A 20,737-nucleotide genomic window follows, 5' to 3' on the forward strand; every position below is an offset into this window, starting at 1 on the left:
TTGTGACCAAATAAAATTTTAAATTAAATAAAATTTTAAATTGAAAAACACAGCCAAAAGCTATAACTCTCTGCTTTTAACATTCAAACTGGTTATTACTGAAATCAACAGTGTATACATAATATATATTGGCTATAGACAATAGGCATAACGAACTTGTATTCCTTTTAATGATGATTATATGTTGTGCAAGCTGGTCAGGTTCAGAGCCAGCTCAGGTGAAACAATCAATGATATGTACGACAAAATTACAGTGAATTACGATGTCTTGTTATCAAATCCACCATAACCAAGGTAAGACACAAAACATGACAACATCTCAGGTATTACAATACTTAATACAGTTGTCTTCAATAGAAATGTACAAAAAATAAATAGAAAGGTTGAAAAGAAAACTAAGCACATCACTTTAAAGAAGTACCAACCAGTGCATAAGCTGATAACATAGAGTGCATTATATAAAAAAAAAAAAGTGTCTCTTTAACAAATCTAGTACAAAATCATAAACATTAGACTAAAACTGCCTAAAAAAATTAGTCCCATTAAAAAAATCTGATTTAAAAATAACAGAAAAGAGGTGAAGAAATATCACAGGTCCTATCATTGAATAGACTAACAAAATAATGGAAAACTGTTCATGTGTCTAAAACGTTGCACGGGTATGGAGATGTGTTTAAAATTAGTAGGTTAAAATAAATGTGGACATTAAATGTGACACTTGAGTTCCTTCCTTCCTATGAAGTGTGTGTGAGAGATTAATAATGAACAAAATATATCACACAGCAAGGCTCATGGGCAACGCAGATACCTACCCATAAGATCTTAATTCTCAAATAATAAACACCAGTAAGTATATGACATAAATACTCACCTTAGCTACACAGGATCTAACGTTATGATCCTTTTGCTATGTAAGGAATGTTGTAAGAGAGTAGTTTAATGATGGTCTCAACTACCTTATCCCATGAGCCCTACTGGTTTTGGTTTCCATGATTTTGTAAGCTGAGAGACACACTGAGAGGCTGGGGCTACTTCACTTACTGTCCCGACTCCAGCTGCCTGAACAAGAGCAACCAATCGTGCTGTTAGTAAACTCATGAAACAGGCAGGCATTCAGTAGAACTAAGAAAACAGCTGCTTTGAGTGCAACTTGGGTTGGACATACTATGGGTAAAACAACACAGACTTTTCAGGGGATTGGTACAGCCATTAAGATAAAAGCAGTGGATTTGCATGCAGGGTCTGTACAGAATTTCAAGACCAAAATTGAAGGTTTTTTCAAGGCTTTTACACCTTTACTTTTTTAAGGCAAAAATAGATTTTCCAGGCTCTTTAAGGCTAAACGCCCAATTCCTGGCTTTTTCAAGATTGTACGAACCCTGGCATGTACTAAGGTTACAACAGCATATCCGCAGAAGTATTTGCTGCAAGCAACAATTTAGAAAGGAGATTATCAGAAGTCATTGTGGAAATGTATATACCAAGATCAAAACAGGAAATGTTTAAGAGTATTCAGTGGCAGTAGAACATGTAAACTAGTCCATGTTTCTATAGACAGTTATCAGTTTCATCCGACTCAGCCAACTGTAGTCCCTGGTAGTTGACATCAAGTGAGTGTTGCTACATGTGCTTCAAGTCAAACACACATCAGTGGAAAGTGAAAACAATTAGTTATATATCATTCATATGGTACTGACATTCAGGAAACTGTGGACATGTGTCTGAAGAGTTAGACTATGTTGAGTTGTTGAATCAATTAAAAAATGTTTAGTGAAGTGTGAAACCATGGACTGCCCTGATCAATCAGTGAATCTCTTAGGGCTGCTGTTTAGTGAAATGTGAAATTGTGCTAGACAAGAAAATTAACAATGCATTTTGTTGTGGAACTGAATATTTTCAAGGTTTTTGTTTTTTGGTTATTTCATTAAAAATGTCCCAGACCTCTCTCCCTTCCCAGAATACAGTCACTAACTGCAGTAGTTTCCATATGTTCCAATGAGTCACCACTGCTCCTCATTGGTCCTGATACTCAAAGGTTTTCAGTGCCTGTTCTTTCTACAGTCTCAATAATGCATGCCTGGCAGGTGAAATACACTTTGTCAGCAAAGCTGAAAGACACCTGAACTCTATGTCTGTAATCGAGTCTTGTTCATCATCAATTCGTTTCAAATAAAAGTTTGTTAAAACTATCCATACTTCCACACACCTAAGATCACTATCATCACCAACATTACAGACAAACTACCACCAGCACTTGTACTTAGTAAGTCTCATCACAGACCAACATCACAGACTCCCATCACAGACACCAACCAAACTCCTATCACAGACCCCAACCAAACTCCCATTACAGACCTCAACCTAAGTCTCATCACAGACTCCAACCAATCCCTCATCACAGATCAACACAGTCTCTACACAACTATCATCACAGACCCCAAGGTAGCCTGAACTCACCTCATGTCAGACTTGTGTTTGTTGTAGTACTCCAACTCAGCAATTTTCTGCTGCAATACCATGTCTGTCATCATTGTCTCGGCCTGCTCACCAAGATCTTCTGGGATTGGTGCAGAGATATTCAGAGCGTTTCCCAGTCGAAGCAAACACTCAGGACTGGTATGACCAATATACCGTAACAGCTGAAAGCAAACCATATATAAAGTCATGACACTGCAGAGAAGATGACAAAGATAAACATAAAGCCAGCATAGTTTTAAATGAAGTCTTTCAACAGTGCCAATGATATTTTTGTGAGAGTGTACTTTCTGTAAATTGTATTATTAATTAAGTAATAATTATTATTGGGTCACAACGTTTGGTGTTCTAAGTGATAGCTATTATGGGTCACATTTTGTATCATGAATGTTCAGTATGTTTCGTATTTTGACTGAAGGCCTTTAAGGAAGTGCTCTAGAGTTGCCTCCCTTGATTAATTGTTGACTTCCAGAGGATGGCCTAGAGAATTCCATGTTAGTGGTGATGGTCATAAGTGCTTGAACTTTCAGGAAATATTGACTGTAGATATAAAGACTAGCTGCTGTGTTGTCGACACAGATACAGATTAACTGGAGTACATATCTGCCTATTTCCATTAACGCTTGATCTACATAACGGCTGCCTGACTGTTCACTGTGTTCCATTCCGCTAAACTGTTTCTCACTCTCACATCAAGACTTTGGTGAGTTGACATTATATCATGACCCATTACTTTCGAATTGACTCAGTTGTATTGTACATAGAACCTCTACTGTGAATCTGTGTATTTTGCTTTGTATCTTACCTTTTTTTTTTGCTGAATACAGAAATATTGAAAATTTTAGATTTGCCAGTGATATATTTTGCTGGTTTTGTGGGGATTTCTTACACTTTTTGTCGCGGCAAATTTTTAACCGTAACAATATACTAATGTGTTAATAAACAAAGACTGAATAAACTACGGAACTCATACAGCTTATCAATTTCAAATGTCAAAAGTGTGTAGGAAAATGGACATCTTCCAAGACAAGGTAGACTCACATCATCCAGACAGTTCTCCGTTCTGCCCATGTCTTCTGCATGAGGGAGGTCAGTTGGAGGACGTCTCGGTCTGACCTCCGGCACATGGATGTCAGAGTCTTCCTGGATGATGAGGGGTTCCAGCTCCATATCTGTGGTCATCGTCAGCAGCGTCTGAGCATCTGAAGCCATAACAAAGCAGTCGGTGTCATCCAGGAAAACAAAACATTAATTTGAGTCATCATATTAATCATGTCTATTTACACCTGACCACGCACCATCACAATGACATGTTTATCAAGAATTTGTGACATGCTTTCACCTGGGATGCTGCTATCTGCATTGACAAGGTTAAACTGTTTTACTGATCCCTTATCTATCCTCTTGCCATATATTTGTGACATGTGACCCATCAGATTCACTGGTACAGGAATAGCTGAGTCATTGTGTTCGTCAAATGTTGATTATCATTAACACTTCTAAAATAAATTAATCTACTGATTATTTGAGTGCTGTACTATCTAATTTGTGAATCACTTATGTGCATGAACATTTCAATTGCCAGCATGTAAGTCACAGAACAGGAATGAGGGAATGTAAAGCACTGACTCTCTTCTCCTCTTCTATACTGGATGTTTCTTGAGCTTGTAGCAAGGAAGAGATGGTCTGAGCAATGAACATGATGCAAATTGTAACCCATGACAATAATCCCTTCTTATCCCCAAAGATCCCTCATTCTGCACCTAAAAAGGAAGTGTACATGTCAAAATGGAGACCGCACTTACTGTGTAGAGATGAACCCTTCTTACACCATGGAGGGCTGTAGAGAACCGAGCTCTCCCAGCAGTACTTGCCACTCAGATCCCTGATGACCACCCGACACACTGTGCGCGCTGTTGACAGACCAGCTGTCACTCCACCCCCTGGGGCATCCTGGGGCAGTGACAGCATCAAGTCAAACAATGTCCACACACAACAATAAACACCATTAACAACTAGCAGACAAGTCCAGAGCGTCCATGGCAAACTGTTTGTGTCCTATAAAGCATCCAAAATCTTTTATAGCCCTTTCTAAAATGAAAACTGACTTGATGCCCAATAATTTCTTACGCATGTGACTCATTTCTTTAATAAGAAGTTATTTCGTAAGTGTCTTGACTGGGCAGAGAGATCACAGAGCCAGCAACAGCTATCCATGTGTCTTGGGACTACCCAAAGCAATCAGTCTACACCTGGACCATCACAATATCCTAACCAAAGAAGAGCAGCATATCTTCCTAAAGCTGTGACAAAGATCTGAAGATGTCTTACCACTGCTGGGAGTTCAACAAATGAGATCAAAGCTCTGTGGTTCACAACAAAGAACTGAAACATAATAAAAAATGAGTCACTTTGGAAACCATCCAAAAACAATCACAATAACTAATCATCTCTTAAAGAATGCAGTATGTTTCTTAAGAAGTAAATACACTTTATCGCTATAGTCAGCAAAAGTTGAGCTATACCACGGTCACCAAGTCTGCCAAGCCAGTCCTCTTTCATCATCTCTTTTGACAAGAATGCAATACTGATAATAAATTATTCAGCAACCAGACAGCAACAAGCTGTGAGACAGCTCCAGACAGTACTTCTACTAAATCGCAGCATGTCAGCCAAATATAACTTGGGTACTGGACTCAATTTCACAAATCGATCATGCAGTGATCGTAAGTATGCTTTAACAAATAAATTCAATATTTATTCCAGCAATCCATCAAGGTGGTACATGATCCTTAATAAAATCATAATACAGACAGTGAATATATTAGTGTGTTATCAGCAAAGACTTATGACAGTCTTAGCACAACAATCACTTTGTAAAATGGGCCCGAGATATGGGATGCAGGGAAAGAGGCTGCTGTCAGATCAAAGACTATAAATACCTGGGAATATCTGGTGTTGTAATTACCACAGATCGTGACAAAGGTAAGGGCACAACCACATAGAACATGTTGTGAGTTAGACATTAGGTGAGTTCCTACCTGTACATTAGGAGCAGAGAAGATGTCTGGCTTCAGCTCTTCGTCCACATAGTTGGGGATGTCATGGTGTTCCTGGACGTTGGAGTTGAGGCGAGCGGCGCCAGAACCCATAGGGAAGTGGTTCAAGTGGTTCACAAGGTGGGTCATCATCTGGAGTCAAGGAGTCACAAGAATCACTGATTGTCGTACACATCAGTAACAGCTGACAGTACAGCTTCACTGCTTGCTGACTGTCTCGCAGATACCATTCATTCCACTGTTTAATGGAATGAATTGTTGGTTGTCATTTGTATCTGTTGTCAAGATCAAATCTCAAATGGTAAACTATATACAGTTTGAGTATGACACTTCCAACAGACTTTAGTGCTATAATTGGTAAATATTAATTTACCAACAGGAGATGTTACTTATGATGATACTACAAGGTATGTTTGGCAACAACGAAATTAACAGTCCATGACATAACCTAAATAGATTCTTCATACTATTTACAAGGGACATGGGAGCTTCAAGATGTACTTATAAGCCTTACCGTTCTTGCTGCCAATTTGACAATGTCAGTCTCAGGCTTCCTGGGAGCATCTGTGGTCTTTGGCTGATCTGTGACTGGTTCTGTTGGCCCATCGTATGTCATTTTTGGAGAGCCACCACTGCTGGTGCTCTGGCTGTCCACAATGTTGTCTGTATCAAGATCCTGGATGAAATCCGCCAGGGACTTACTCGTCCGGGACAAAGAGGCTGCACTGTGGCCAGTCACCGCGCTGTGGAGAACCTGAATCAAAGGTGAAGTGAGGTGAGGTGAAGTAAGGTGAAGTAACGGTGAGATGATGTGAGGTTAATGAAGGGAGTTGAGTTGAACTGTGCTTGAACAAAATTGCAAACAAGCTGTGGCTGCATGTGCAGTCTATTCTAATGATAGTTTCCTAATGCTCGCCCATTGAGCCACTAAGCCACAATTTAACTTTGATATCCCATTAAGATAAAAAGCACTTTCTCTGAGTCAACAAGTAAATAAATATTCCCTTTAAAGGTGAGAATCCTGACAGGAAAAAACCAAAATACCTCATGAAGTCATGGAAAGAGGCAACATTTCAATGAAACAGCAAAACTGTCCTTGCCTTTCCTTTGTCAATCAATTTTGAGGCGAAGCATGAATGAATTTCTGTGTATATATTAGGTTAAAAAAAAATTAATAGCAGAACTTTCCCACTCAATATACAGATTTTCTACTAAAAATACCAGAACACAGAAATATGTTGTAATACATAGTTTTTGAAAACTTTACCGCAGTGTACCTAATGATACTTTTTCAACAAACTAAATGCATTAATCACTCAATAAACCTTGATAACAACTATACTGAGTCTGGTACCTACCCTGAAGACCTTGTATATACAGCTTCTCTCTGAATCTGTGGTCTCCATCAGTAGTTGCATGGGGATCTTCAGGCACCACTCCACCATACAGAACATCATGGCCACTATCAGCTGCAGAAATACAGTAAACAAACATGCACAAGTGATTTAACAGCATGTAGGCGTCAGTCATACTATCCATTATATGATAAAACACATTATTATGTAACTGAATGAGTGAGTTTAGATTTCTGCCACTTATAGCAATATTCCAGCAATATTCTGGCAGGAGGGACTCGTTTTTTTAAATATGGTGGACAATGTGCATGAACATTTCAATTGCCAGCATGTAAGTCACAGAACAGGAATGAGGGAATGTAAAGCACTGACTCTCTTCTCCTCTTCTACACTGGATGTTTCTTGAGCTTGTAGCAAGGAAGAGATGGTCTGAGCAATGAACTGAAAACAAGTGAAGTAACATAGTCATGGATACTGATGCTGACACATTCGTCACCTGACAACACTGATGAAGCTTGATGAACTTCTTTCATCACTTCGTATAAACAGTCATTTATAAAACAACACATTCAATGCCATGACATACTGCCTTGTGAATTGTTCTGGAAGGAAAGGAGTGCACTGGTTGAAGGTGAAACCTAGCTATCTGGTTTCCTGATGCCTCTAACAATCCACTATGGTGCAATGAACTAGTAAAACATTTCACCATGTACCTGTTTAAATCCCTCAATTTGACAGAACATGGAATGAATGTGGTTGCTGGTCCTTTACAACAGGGCAGTGGTCATGTGACACAACATACCTCCACAATGGTCCTGGGTAGTGAGGGGTAGTGTGTCAGCAACACCTCACAGTGATCACACAGCAACAGTAGCATGTCCGAGCCCACCTTGGCCACCTTCCTGTACCCACACTGGAACAAGACACACCCACACGTCAGACACATGGCCTAAATATCCCCGACATGACCCCAACAACGACATGCCCCTAGCAGTAGGAAATTAACTACAAGAACATCTAATCTGGCTCAGAAACCAGCAACAATCACTTACATCAATTGTCATCTGTTACATACCTGGTTCAGTTTGATTTACAATATGAATTCTTGAAACCCCAACAGTATGAGGTGGGTTTGGGGTATAATGTCCCTGGATCAGGGTTAGAGCAGGCAGTTATATGATGGCATGTCAGTCTCCAAGCATGATGGCCTGAGTGTATGGCTTTACGCTGCTTTTAGCAACATTCCAGCAATATCATGGCAGGGGACCCATGTGGGGAATTGAAACTGACAGGCCAATGCTATAACTGCTAGGCTAGGTTACCCCACTGCCCCATGATGGCCAGAAGGAATGCAGATCTCAGCCAAAGAAAGATGATGTTAAGACTTAAGTTCCTTATACAGCATCACAACATCTTAATATAGCAGCTGAAATGGTTATTTCACATAAAGGTTGATTATTAATTGATGAACATAACCAAATGCAGTCACAGTAAGCACGGAGTGATGGGATATGCTGACATTGGTACAGAAGCCACGCCCATTTATCTATGAATATATTTATCTATGTACACAACAGTGTTGAGATCCACGTGCTTCACTACAACCTCTACCTCAACATTTAGGAACATGTGCAGAAATGTCTTGAAAATCACATATGTCAACTCCCCATTGTGCTTTGGCTCTATATCAATTTTGTCATGAAGGTGACTCTTTATTCCAAATCCATCCATGCCTGGTGACACTACCCTCAAGGGAGAAGCGAACCTTGGCTTATCTCTGATCAGGCACAATCATTAAACCTAAAAAAGGCTCTGTAAGATATGTCAAGAAATTTCTTTGTAGTCAACAATGGCAACCACTTTACCAAAGTTGCCATAAGTGTTGATAGTTAAATATATTGTGCATTGACAATGATTTACAGAATACATGGTGCCATCATGAGGGGAAACAGTGGTATCTGACAGCCAAATATGCATTTTAAGTCATATGAAAGCATGGTCAAAACTGTGTCAACAACTGAGATACAGCTAAGCATAAAATATATTGTGCCCAACTACTAATTACAAAGAAATCAAATTTTATTACACTTTGAATAAAATGGCTTCAGTGTTAGGCATAGGTGGTTTCAGGTAACTCTATTGTTAAAAGGCATAGATCAAATAAAGGAAAACAAGGACTATTTTGAAAAAAGAATGTTTGGCAAGTCATTGTAAATATACATAAAGATGGCAAATATCTTTCTCTAGAGTACTGTTAATAAATACGTTGTCAAACATGAGAAAGCTATGCTGAAGGAGGGAAGAGACATGTATTCATCGGCTGGAGTAAACACAAAGATTCAACTTGATTGGTCCTGTGGTTCTGAGAAGATGAGGCATGACAGACAAAAAGGCAGCAATATAAACTCACATGACTTTAAATCATGTGAGCAAATACTAACCTGAATAGCCTGCCTTTGGTCTGACACCACGTGGGTGGAAGAGGTACAATTGGATAAGTTGCAATGAGGTCAAAGGGATATAATACAGTGTTTTGCGAAAGAACAGGGAAGATAATGTTCGCATCAGTGGACCGCTGCTGCAACAGTGAGGATGCAGTGCTGGGTGGTGCATGTGCACAAGAACATTTCACAAGTTTCCTGTCAGTAAATTAGTCTGTAGTCACCAACACTTGTCATACCCATACAGTGGGAACAAACTGTCAAACAGTGTTGTATCCACAAACATAGGTATCAGATTTGTCTGAACCCATGTTGTATACCATGCTCATTGGATGACATGTTTGACATGATGCTCAAAGTTTGTCACATCATAATAACAAGTTCCATGACAGTCATGAGGTGGATCTGATACAAATAAATGATAACATGTCTTGTAACATAAACACATAATCATAAATGTGTTACATGTCTTTTTAACATACAAGTGTGTACGGACCTTTACAAGCTTACCTGGCAATAACACAGGGTCTTCCAGCTCCTAAAATACTGTACACACTGGTATGGACACATGCAACTTATAACTCAGGCTTATAATAGATTCACAGGTTTTTAACTGGGAAGCAAAACACTTGTGTACAATGTAACTGTTGATGTGCAGGTAGGTCTATAGAAAGGAAAGCTTGATGTGCTGTTGACTGTCATGCAATGACTGACACGGTGCAGTGTGGACTGGGAGGAGAGATGCTGTTACCTTGCTATTCACATCATTCTTTTGATGGTAGCCTTTTGACACGTGTGGTTTCTCACACTCCTGAAGAAATTACTGCAGTGTCTTTAACGTTCTCAATACTTTGTGGGACACAACTTCAGGATGCTAGTTTCTGTACAGTTTCGTTTGGAAATATGTGCAGTTATAAATATTATTATCAAACGATAAATATCAAACAAAAATGTAAGTCAAATAAGGTAAGGTCATTTTCATAAAAGTATCAATCTTGTCAATCAGCTTTCAAGAAAACATTTTATTTTACATTTTGATGACATTAACAGAAATCTAATCATTTATCCATATAAATCAATTTAGAGAGAAATGAATAAATTTGAAAGTCCAATAGAGTGTAAGTGTAAAATTTAGAATGATTTTTTTACATGAGGAGCACTGTATGAACAATGCTTACCATGCAGACAGTACTTTATCACATACAACAAATATTATGAAGCAATTCAGCCTGGTTTTCAGTGATACAACATGCAGGGATAGAAATAAATGTTTGATTGTAGGCCCATGGCTTGTGGAAATTCAGGTGTAGACATTTAACTGCTGCATGTCTTGTCTGTAAATCATTTGACACTTTCTGCATACTGTCTCATTTTCTCACTTCCATTTGAAACCACTTGGCTCTTACAAAGTTTCCAATGTTTGATTTATTTCTCATTCAGTCTCTATTTCAGTGTATTAATGTCACATCAGAGATGGAAATCGTCTAGCATATATAAGAACTACTAACCCTTTGTAGGTCTAGCGAGGAATAAAAATATCTCTGTAACAATGTGAGCTTGTTAGACTTTTTTTTGTTTATTTCCATCCCTGTACATGTCAATGTCAAGATGTCATTTAATGATTCAACACTGAATCAAACTAATTTCTGTCAATGGACTGGAAAACCATTTCATAACTGACGGTGAATAGTTGTTGGTTAGAAATATGTTTCACAAACTGAAAGGGTAATTCTGTCATTCACATAACATTCCGCTGAAATATTTCTGAACATGGAACATATTTAAAGTTATCTATAGTTCAAGAAAACTGAATGGACAATATTAGCTAGATCACAGAATAAAAAAGAACTTTGCAATGATCATTTAGTTACCATGGCAACACCAAATTTAACAGAACAGTTTTCATCTTCATTAGGTTTCATTGTACTTTACCCATAAACTATAAAATGTCATATGTACCTCTGTTGTCCATAGATTGAATATTACAGTGAAACAGATATTGTCACAGAAATATTCTCTCCATAAATCATCATATCATCCCAAAACGTCCACTACCTAGATGGTTTTAAATATGATGTAACAATGCAACATCTGTTTCAAAGGAACATTGATAAAGAGACAAACCTGATCTTGAGATTTCATGAACAACAGATGACAAGGAATAGGACAATATGTTATGGATGTCAACTTCTTTGTTATGTTCACACACTTCTGGGATATTCCTTGTCCCTTCGTCATCCACCTGACGAAAGGGCAAGGAATAGGCCAGAAACAGTGAAAAGTAAATGAAGTTGACATCCATAACATTTTGTCTTATTCCTGAATACCATCTTCTACATGCCTCTCAAGAACTTACAGATGACTAAGACAATATGGAATCACCTGTCACAGTGCTAAGAGTGCCTCAACTTGTGTTTGTGACTTGGATATATGCAAGAGCCTGCTGATAGGATAAACGATGCATAGTTAGTCCTGAACCGTGACAACTACAGGTGAAGAATCAAAGGCATTACCTTTAATGCAGTGAGCAGAACCTGGACTCCTTCCTTGACCTTGGAGTGCTGTGTGCCGTGGGTGAGCTCCTCATACAAGTATATACCAACACTACTGACAGCGATACATCTGAAACATCATCATCATCATCATCATCATCATCATCATCATCGTCATCATCATCATCACTGCCTGCAGACATTTGGAGAAAGTTGATAAATTACGTTCTTTATTTGGCAAATGGGTCCCCTGATATTATGGAAACATGGCAATGGTTTACTGATCTAGAAATATTCACATAAACATAAACCTGTACCTGTAGCAGCTGTTGTACAAAACAACCTCAGCATTATGACTTTTGTTAGCAATAGGAGTTAAGGTCATCTTAGCACAAGGAATGCTTCTGATACTGGCACCTTTATAAGAAGAGTAACACGATCAAATGGAAAAGAAACAGTAGTGTTTAGTTTGATATTTTAAGACAACACATTCTCAGTGCAATGAAAGCTTGAGGGTCATTCAAATTAAGGGTTTGGAGTTTGTCAGTAATGTTACACTTGTACTGCATCTAAACCATATCCTTTCCATAGCAAAAACAGTAATTAGGGTGCTTACCTGGCCAGACCAGCTGGCTCCCTCTTCCCTGCCTTCAACAATAAATTAACAACTGTATCCTGAAATAAAGCAACTCAACAGTTACAGTCCATGTCCAGCGATATGAAAGTGTTTCACTTACTGTCATACACATAGCTTTACTGTAAAGGCACAACAAGGAAGCTCTGGATGCCTCTAAATTACTTATGTCATTCCTGAGTGTATATTCTCAGAAACATGGAAAATGACTGCTATCATCGAAAGCATGACAACATAACAGAGAAACTGAAAAGTTCATGTACTGTTCTCTTTACTGTACTCATTACATCATGAAGAGTGTAAACGCCTTTGTTAAATTTAGATAAATTTAGAAAAATTTAGAATGCAAGCTTCTTTTGAGAATACATAACTAATGAACTAATGTTCATGGAAACAGTTTTTGTGTCTTGGACTCACCTTCATTTCATTGCACTTTAAAACAGAAATATCTACAGAGTTTGGCTTTAATACTGGCAACTCTAGGAAATGATTAGGAAAGCACAACAGAGCACCAAGTACAGACACAGCCTCAGAACGCGGGGGCTGAAAGTACACAACAGAACCACACTGTAAGGAAACATACTGTTATACATCTTTCATTGGAGTAGATAGTTCACACACATAAAATCTTACTGACATCTAAATTTTGCAATGAAATCTGTAATTTGTCTCTCTTTAAATAGAAAACCTTTGGTGAGTGAGTGACTGAGTTTAATTTTACACTGCACTCAGCAATATTCCAGCTATATGGCTGTGGTCTGTAAGTAATCAAATCTGGACAAGACAATCCAGAGATCAACAGCATGAGCATTGATCTGTGCAACTGGGAACCAATGAATGTATCAACCAATTCAGTGAGCCTGACCACCTGATCCCGTTACGACGCCTTTTGTGGCAAGCATGGGTTGCTGAAGACCTATTCTAGTGCGGATCCCTATGGGTCAAGATCTTGGGATCAGGTTTTTGACACCTAGGGATCTGTTGGGCCCAGAATCATGGATCTGAACCGACAATCAGCTGGCTAATGATCAATTAATGATCACAGCTGAAACATCAGTGTCTGATGTGTTTCACTTTTCACATTTTAGTGTCAGTAATACAGGTTGCTTTTACAAGCTCTGTACCTGTCCTGAAAACACTTAAAAGCCACACTCAGCAATATTCCAGCTTTCTGAAGGTACAAAATAAATCTGGACCAAAGTATCCAGTGATCAATGCTTTGAGCATCGATCCACATCATTGAGGCGTGCGGTCATGCTTTCAACAAAGCCACTTAGACTGATGACTCTATCCTTGTGAATGGCTGCACCAAATGTTCCCCTGAAGGTAGGTAAACTCACTGCTTTGACATCAACAGCTGAAATGATGGTCCCTGCTGCATGTACAAAATCCATCATGAGCAGTAGGTTGCCGGGAAGTGGAAGAGAAAAATACTTGGGTCCGCTATTTCGTACTAATACATTTATTACATCCTGAAATAAAAAAAAAATTTAAAAATCATTCAACTATTAGCCAGAGCTGCTGGTGATCAAATGCAAATATACATCAGAAATTACCTTTTTATTACTTATGTGGGTGAACATATCAGGGTTCATATTTTTCACATGATGCCCTTGCGCAAATTATCACTGTCATGGCAAAATGAACTATGCCAGGATGTCACGGTTCTTCTGTGACGTTGCGTTCTACATGTGGCAATGGCAGGTAGCCAGCCCGTGCTTGAAAGTAGATTTGGGTTTATTTGCATCAATTTAACGGCTTCGGTAGTGAACAGAATATTATATTCATTCCCATGACATAGTATGGCTATGACACTTGTGCCGAAATATCAGCATATCCCTCGCTCTCACTTGGGAAATACCAACATTTAGACACTAGTGTTGTAAACATAGTAAGACATGGACATTCATATAATATGTTAACGAATGCAATACATGTATTTATTAAATCTTTTTCCATACTTTGAAGGGTAGAGGGGAAGCGGTGTTCAAATGTGAACAACAGGCAACAGACTGTGTCGTAGGACATGTTGTTGGAGAAAGGAGATCTGGGAGTGGGTCACTTAGCTGGTCCAGTCGAAGTAAACTTAGTTTCAGTACTTTTCGTAACACTACACTACTGAGTCTAATATAACCTAGTAGGATGTCTCGTCAGGTAAACTTTGAGAGATTGACCAATCAGAACACAGATTACAAATTGTGAAAGTGGACATTCATATATACCTTTTGAACTCTTACTAGGTATTGTTAGACTGAGTAGTGGAGTGTAATGAAAAGTACTGAGACTAAGTTTACTTAGACTGTAAGCTGGTCAAAAGTGACCTGTCTGTGATGCAGGCTATAGCCTAACCCATTTGGGTGGGAGAAGCATGACTTGGGGAAAGATGTTACCAACCTGGTCAACAGCCACTAGCCCATGGTGCAGCACATAGTAGAAGTGAGACAAGATCTCCTGGGATGGTGTCACATCGTGATGACGCACCAGCATCTGACAGATGAGCTGATATGCCAGCAACTTGCCCTTCTTGTACTTGTTGTTCAGAGTAAGGCACTGGAACACATCTCACGCAATGTAGGCTTATGTCCAGGCAAGTATGCAAGCAATAGGCTACAGACATCTCACAGTGATGTTAATACACAAACACATGGCAGATCAAATGTTAAAGACCCTAAAATACATTCAAGGGGTGGCAATTCTACAGCATAAACCTTAAAGATGACAAGTTTGGTGTATGATATACATACCAGTATGTGATATATCATTTAATGAGAATGTTTAATGATGATATGTAAGCTCTGAAGGAACTTACTGACTGGAACAAGAAAGACTTGAAGTTAACTGAAGTTACATGGTTAGCGTGTTTCCTCTCAAACATTCAGAAGATGACTCTGAACCTACCTCAAACAACCATGTAGCAAAGATGTGGTGGGGTGGTATCAACTCTGGTGGAGGAGGTGAGGAGGTGTTGTCCTGAGTCACACCCAGGTTTTCACGCATCTGTGAAGGGTATCAACAATGCTCTTACAGAATAGTTAGGATCGTTCATGATCATTATAAAAGCTTCAGTTTTATAAATTACTGTGAACAAAAATACTACTTTAATGCAGAGTGAACAAAATAGTTTATGTAGAACATGACATAAATAAATACCACAGTACAATATATAAAAATCCTTGTTATAAAGTGTCACACTGTCTTGTACATCATGAGGATTAATTGGGAATTCCTGGTGGTTGACAATTGTTAGTCCTGATTCCCTTGCTATGATTCCTAGTTGTTATCAACTAAACAAGATAAATATCCATCCAGTACATACAGCTAGAATTAACTAACCTTGCATTGCAAGAAATTTTCAGCATCCGACTAAATCACGGACAATTCAGATGTGTTTTTACACATGTTCACATTAAGTAAACTAGGCTCCCTTAGCCAGGAAATATTCATTGTGATACATATAAGACAAAGGTTTTCATTGTTTTATGAAATTCTTTCAGATAGTGATTGAGTATTGTTCTATTTCATCTATCATCTATGTCTGGTGACATCTGTAACTAATCCTCAATGTGCACCTTCTGTGAGATGTTGAGTTAATGGGGACATATCTCATCAGGGCAGCTCCCCAGACTGACTCACCCGTATAAGCGTCTCTGCTAGATCACACAGATAGTCGAAGACGTATTCGTGTATGACAGGGTCCTGTATCTGGTTGACATCACCAAGGCATCCCAGCATCCTCCGCCACAACACCACTGCGACATCTGGCATCCAGCCAGACATAGCGCCCCCTGCCATCACACTCTTTAACTCATTCAGGGAATCTGAAACACAACACCAACACCATCTGTCATTATCCTCTTCCACAATGCCATCAAGGCTAACTTAGTCAAAACTGAACTTGTAGATACAGCTGTCAGAACTCAGCACAGTGTAACTGGGTTGAAAACAATCCCAGTGGTTTACAAAACCATTACCCGCAATTCCAAAATGTTGTCACACTGGCAAACTAATTATGAAACCTAACATCATCCTGACAAACTTTAAATGGACACAGAATGAATAGTTGACAACTGTGTCTGTAACTATTGTTTTACTGACACTGGTCAAAAATAGATGTGGGTTTTTTCAAATGAACGGTTGGTGATGGTGATTGAGGGGATGTTGGTCTTTATCTAACTGCAAAAGGGAATTTATGTTAACATAAGACAGTGTAACTACATGGTGCCAAGTCTGGTGTTGGTTACCTCGACTGAGGGAGGTGTCTTCCGGCCCTGCCACCATGTCGATGTGGAGACTGTCCCGGTCAGGTGTGGGACTGTCTTTATGTTGGCTGTCTGAGATCAACTCCACAGAAGGTGACGGTGTTCGAGAACCAGACTTGGACCGTACAGATACAGGGGAGGGTGTTCTTGATGCTTAACATGAATAGAATAGAATATGCTATTGATTCATGTTGACAGAACAAATACTGAATGTGCTCACAAGATCCTGCTCAAGATACTCTCTCTGCAAAGATTAGGTTGTTTCATATTAATGCTGCACTAAGCATTACGCCACAATGACTTGTAAATAATAAAGAATGGACTACTAACCGACATCATGAGTAACATCAATGATCCTTGAGGTACAATGGCATTCAATCAATCATGTTATTGAAACAGATCAATCAATACAGTGGTTGCAGCAAAACTAACTTGATACTGAACCCGAAGGAAAGTTCAACTGCACTGTTTATACATCCACCTTGTGTTGAACAGACTGTAGATGCCAATCACTTGGATCAAGAACCAGGAATTTAAACCCCAGATCCTCATGGATTTACATTAAGATATGGAGGCATCCCACAGATGGCTTACACACCTTGTCAGCTGATTTAACTTCTTTGATTGTGTGTCCAGCCACTGAGTTCCACAGTTCAAATCTTTGACGCGTACAACCAAAATATCCAGCTGTGAGAGAGAAACTTACGCCGAACTACTGTCTCTGAGTCAGACTTCTCCAGACTGATGCTGTCAGCGCTGAGATCAGAGACTCCATTCTCCTGACTGAAGTTGCTGAAACCACTGGCAACACTGGCTAGTTCCGCTGTACACGTGGCTGTGATGTCTGCAACCTCGTGGTCCTCTATAGCGGCAGAGGCTCCTGAAAGTGAGACTGAATCATAAAAAGCATTTAAAGTCACTGTTAATACTCTGAGCATTTGTCGGCAAAACAGTGGTGTACTGATTGCTTGCACCTCCTAGGCTTCAAGTAACATGCACTGTGGTATTTGTGTCATGATGATAAATGTATCCTTTAATCTACACCAGTAAACAGACATAATTTTAAAAAAAAATCTATTCAAAAGGAGTAACAGATCAATGAAGAGTTAAAAACGAAACTCTAACTGAATGTTAACTCAATATGACAATCAACATGAGTTACGTCCCTTGCCCTTAACTCTTTTACTGTATAACTGGAGGCGTGTTCAGAACCATGAGTGCTTGTATGAGGAGTGAACGGAGTCGAGCGCTTGGTTACATTAAACTATTTGTGAACAATTCGTGTTATTTCAGGACAAGCCAAATACTTGTTGGCGGTTGCGGAAAGGGGTGAGTGGTGACGAATGACATTATAGCACATGATGAAGGAGCATGCACACGCTTAGAACTGTCACGTTATTCACAAAAACATCCATAAATCTTGCTTTTCAATAACATTACATATGGGCACCATATTGGTTCAGTTGGAAAGGTAGCTGTGAGGAAGGTTTACATGCGCTTGTGGGTGCTTGTCCAAGCACAGGCTTTCAGGATCGCACGCTCACCAGCGTTCGTGGTTATGAACACGCCTCAGGCTCTGAAAGAAACTGTCAGCCTTATACTATAGCTGTTTCCTCAATGCTGTACAGAAGGACAGACACCTACTGAGTAGCTACAGGCTTGAAACCTCCTACAAAGCTACTGCCCTCAGAGAACAGATAGTTCAGACAATCTTCTGATGCTCTATCAGTGACAATACCTTTTAATAAAGTCCCATATTAAAAGACACATCTGTAGGTGGTATCAACTTCATTGTAAGTCTTTAAGTTCCCTTCAAGTCCACAGAAGTTGCAAAACACAATCATGCATGATATGATAGAACTAAGATATCCGGGACTGAAACTGGCCTAATGCCACTACTGAATACAAACACTTCACACTGAAATGAAGGTAACCCTTTACTAGTGAGAATGAAACATCTGGTATAAGAGAAATAACAAAAAGACATATTGTTCAACATTGAAATGGATCCCAGCAATCTGAAGCCACATGTTTAACAATGACCATGAACTGTGATGTTTCTGTGTCCATCTGTCCTTGTCTGCGACATACCTACAGGGTCTGCAACACCCCCATTAGCTGGGGCCGCACATGCTGTTATGCTGGACTTCCTGCTAGATTCACTAGTAAAGCCGGCTCCTGGAGGCATCAGTCAGACACAGCAGACAGGCAGGCAAACACATGCAGGAACAAAAACAGGAGAAGAGATGCTAGTCATTTAGTCACTAACCATCTCAATATTTGGCTTTGAAAACATGTTGTAGTATTATTTCCTTTAAAGATCATGAGGCCTTTGTATGTTGGTAACTGTAGAACTGTGATTATGATTAGAACACAACAGTCATACTGCCAACTGAGCTCTTGCATAAATATTGGTACTTCTGTATTATTTAGATGCAAGGGAACACAAGTACATATTTACAAAATGTGAGCATTTGAGAAAGTGATGTCGAAGAAAGATTCATCAAAGAGAGTGATAAGAATACTGCATACTCAAGCAGAACACTCATATAATTATAAAAAAATGTGAAAATGTAATTTTCTGAATGAAATTGATACTTTATACTTATCCTGACTCATGATTATTTGCTTGTCTCCTTCTTCTAAGCTTTAGGGGAACACCTGAAATCCCTTGAAGTTCGCTGCTTCAAAAGAGGATCTAAAATCATACTCAGCCACGAGTACCCTCCCTTTCTTCCATATTTTGGCACAAATATTGGTCACATGACTGGATATATTTGTCACTCTCTTCACAATTTTTGTAGCCCAAACACAAGGATTTGCAGGGAAATCCTAGTGACATGAAGGGGAGGTTGGAAGGGTTGACCTCATGAGTCAGGCTAAGAATAAAATATGAATTTTATTTAGAAAATTACATATTTTTCCGCCTCCTGACTCATGCTGATTTGCTTACAGTATCTGCCGGAAAAGGTGGTGGGTCATGCCACTTCTTAGATACTTCCTGCAAAACGTCCTGAATATCACCCCTTGGGAACTATGATGGCACTGCAATCCTCTTGTCCAACTGGTATCACCTTCCATCCTGCACAAATCTTCAAGCCAATAATTCCTGCGTGCAATTGGCCTCCTATATCTTCGTGAAAACTGATCCAAGCGAGAGTCCTCAGTGGAATTCCTTATGTTCATCTTCTACGCTTATGTTCCTTCGTGTAATATCTAACCAGCATGAATCTTCAAATCGGTAATCTTTGAACGTACTAGGCGAAGGCTTCCTATATCTGCACAAAGACTGATACTTCATTGAGAAATCCTACAGCGGTGAAGGGTACCTACATGCAGGTGTATGCGTTTCCAAATCAGAGGGTGAAGATAATACATAACATTGATGACAATGAGATCTTCTGAAGGGAGAATCCTTTCTACTGTGATGTTGAAAGCTAGAAGAGTCTCCTCCTTGGAGAATTACTGCTGAACTGACATTCGTGAATATATCCAGATTCCATGATGCAGAAGTTATGGGGATGATCTATGAGAACGTAAACATTCATGCAGGTCCTCTTCAACATTCAACTGGGTTTGAGAATAGGTTCTGCCTTCATGAGTAATGGCAGAGGACTTCTGGGCAGCACTCTCTTCCGTGAAGCGTCAAGGCATTAAAAACGTGTGTTGCGTGAGCTGTTCCATGAAGGATCGAATGTGCAGACCTTCATGAAGGTGAGTATTTTTCTGAGAATACTCACGTCTCTTCTGACCTACAATGTAGGTGCACGGTATTGGCAGAGCTGCCATCCTTCGGTGCAGGACTCTGCGCCAATGTAAATCATCCAATGACTTATGTTGCCTAATAGTTGCAGTAACAGTCCTTGCCTTTGTGGCAGGTTGGGATTTGTTGGTGAGAGGTACTTCTGATGGACATATTTTGTCAAAAATTCCAGTTTCACCTGGAGGCACAATATCCTGTGTGAAGGAACGAGCCTTGGCAGTAGTAGACAATGACATCTCCTTCTGTGACAAAGATCACT

General features: G+C 39.4%; 1 protein-coding gene across 9 annotated transcripts in view; it reads right to left on the minus strand.

The window, feature by feature from the left end:
* Window positions 1-20,737, minus strand: part of LOC137295380 (ral GTPase-activating protein subunit alpha-1-like) — an 87,418-nt gene that overhangs the window by 20,090 nt on the left and 46,591 nt on the right. For 5 of the 9 annotated variants that reach the window (XM_067826712.1, XM_067826711.1, XM_067826707.1 and 2 more), the window contains 21 exons: window positions 18,807-18,893; window positions 17,422-17,607; window positions 16,698-16,868; window positions 16,090-16,274; window positions 15,355-15,453; window positions 14,851-15,006; window positions 13,797-13,928; window positions 12,874-12,999; window positions 12,439-12,497; window positions 11,844-11,952; window positions 10,082-10,141; window positions 7,692-7,802; window positions 7,262-7,330; window positions 6,893-7,003; window positions 6,049-6,288; window positions 5,517-5,666; window positions 4,807-4,860; window positions 4,281-4,428; window positions 3,517-3,677; window positions 2,458-2,639; window positions 1,042-1,059 (listed from right to left, as the gene is read on the minus strand). In XM_067826712.1, coding sequence (XP_067682813.1) covers window positions 1,042-1,059; window positions 2,458-2,639; window positions 3,517-3,677; window positions 4,281-4,428; window positions 4,807-4,860; window positions 5,517-5,666; window positions 6,049-6,288; window positions 6,893-7,003; window positions 7,262-7,330; window positions 7,692-7,802; window positions 10,082-10,141; window positions 11,844-11,952; window positions 12,439-12,497; window positions 12,874-12,999; window positions 13,797-13,928; window positions 14,851-15,006; window positions 15,355-15,453; window positions 16,090-16,274; window positions 16,698-16,868; window positions 17,422-17,607; window positions 18,807-18,893 — 2,614 coding nt within the window. The remainder of the gene's footprint in view (window positions 1-1,041; window positions 1,060-2,457; window positions 2,640-3,516; window positions 3,678-4,280; window positions 4,429-4,806; window positions 4,861-5,516; window positions 5,667-6,048; window positions 6,289-6,892; window positions 7,004-7,261; window positions 7,331-7,691; window positions 7,803-10,081; window positions 10,142-11,843; window positions 11,953-12,438; window positions 12,498-12,873; window positions 13,000-13,796; window positions 13,929-14,850; window positions 15,007-15,354; window positions 15,454-16,089; window positions 16,275-16,697; window positions 16,869-17,421; window positions 17,608-18,806; window positions 18,894-20,737) is intronic. The other 4 variants (XM_067826709.1, XM_067826715.1, XM_067826713.1 and 1 more) reach the window with 4 other exon arrangements.

This window comes from Haliotis asinina, chromosome 8 (assembly GCF_037392515.1).
Source record: "Haliotis asinina isolate JCU_RB_2024 chromosome 8, JCU_Hal_asi_v2, whole genome shotgun sequence".
In the NCBI taxonomy this organism is placed as follows: Eukaryota; Metazoa; Mollusca; class Gastropoda; order Lepetellida; family Haliotidae; genus Haliotis; species Haliotis asinina.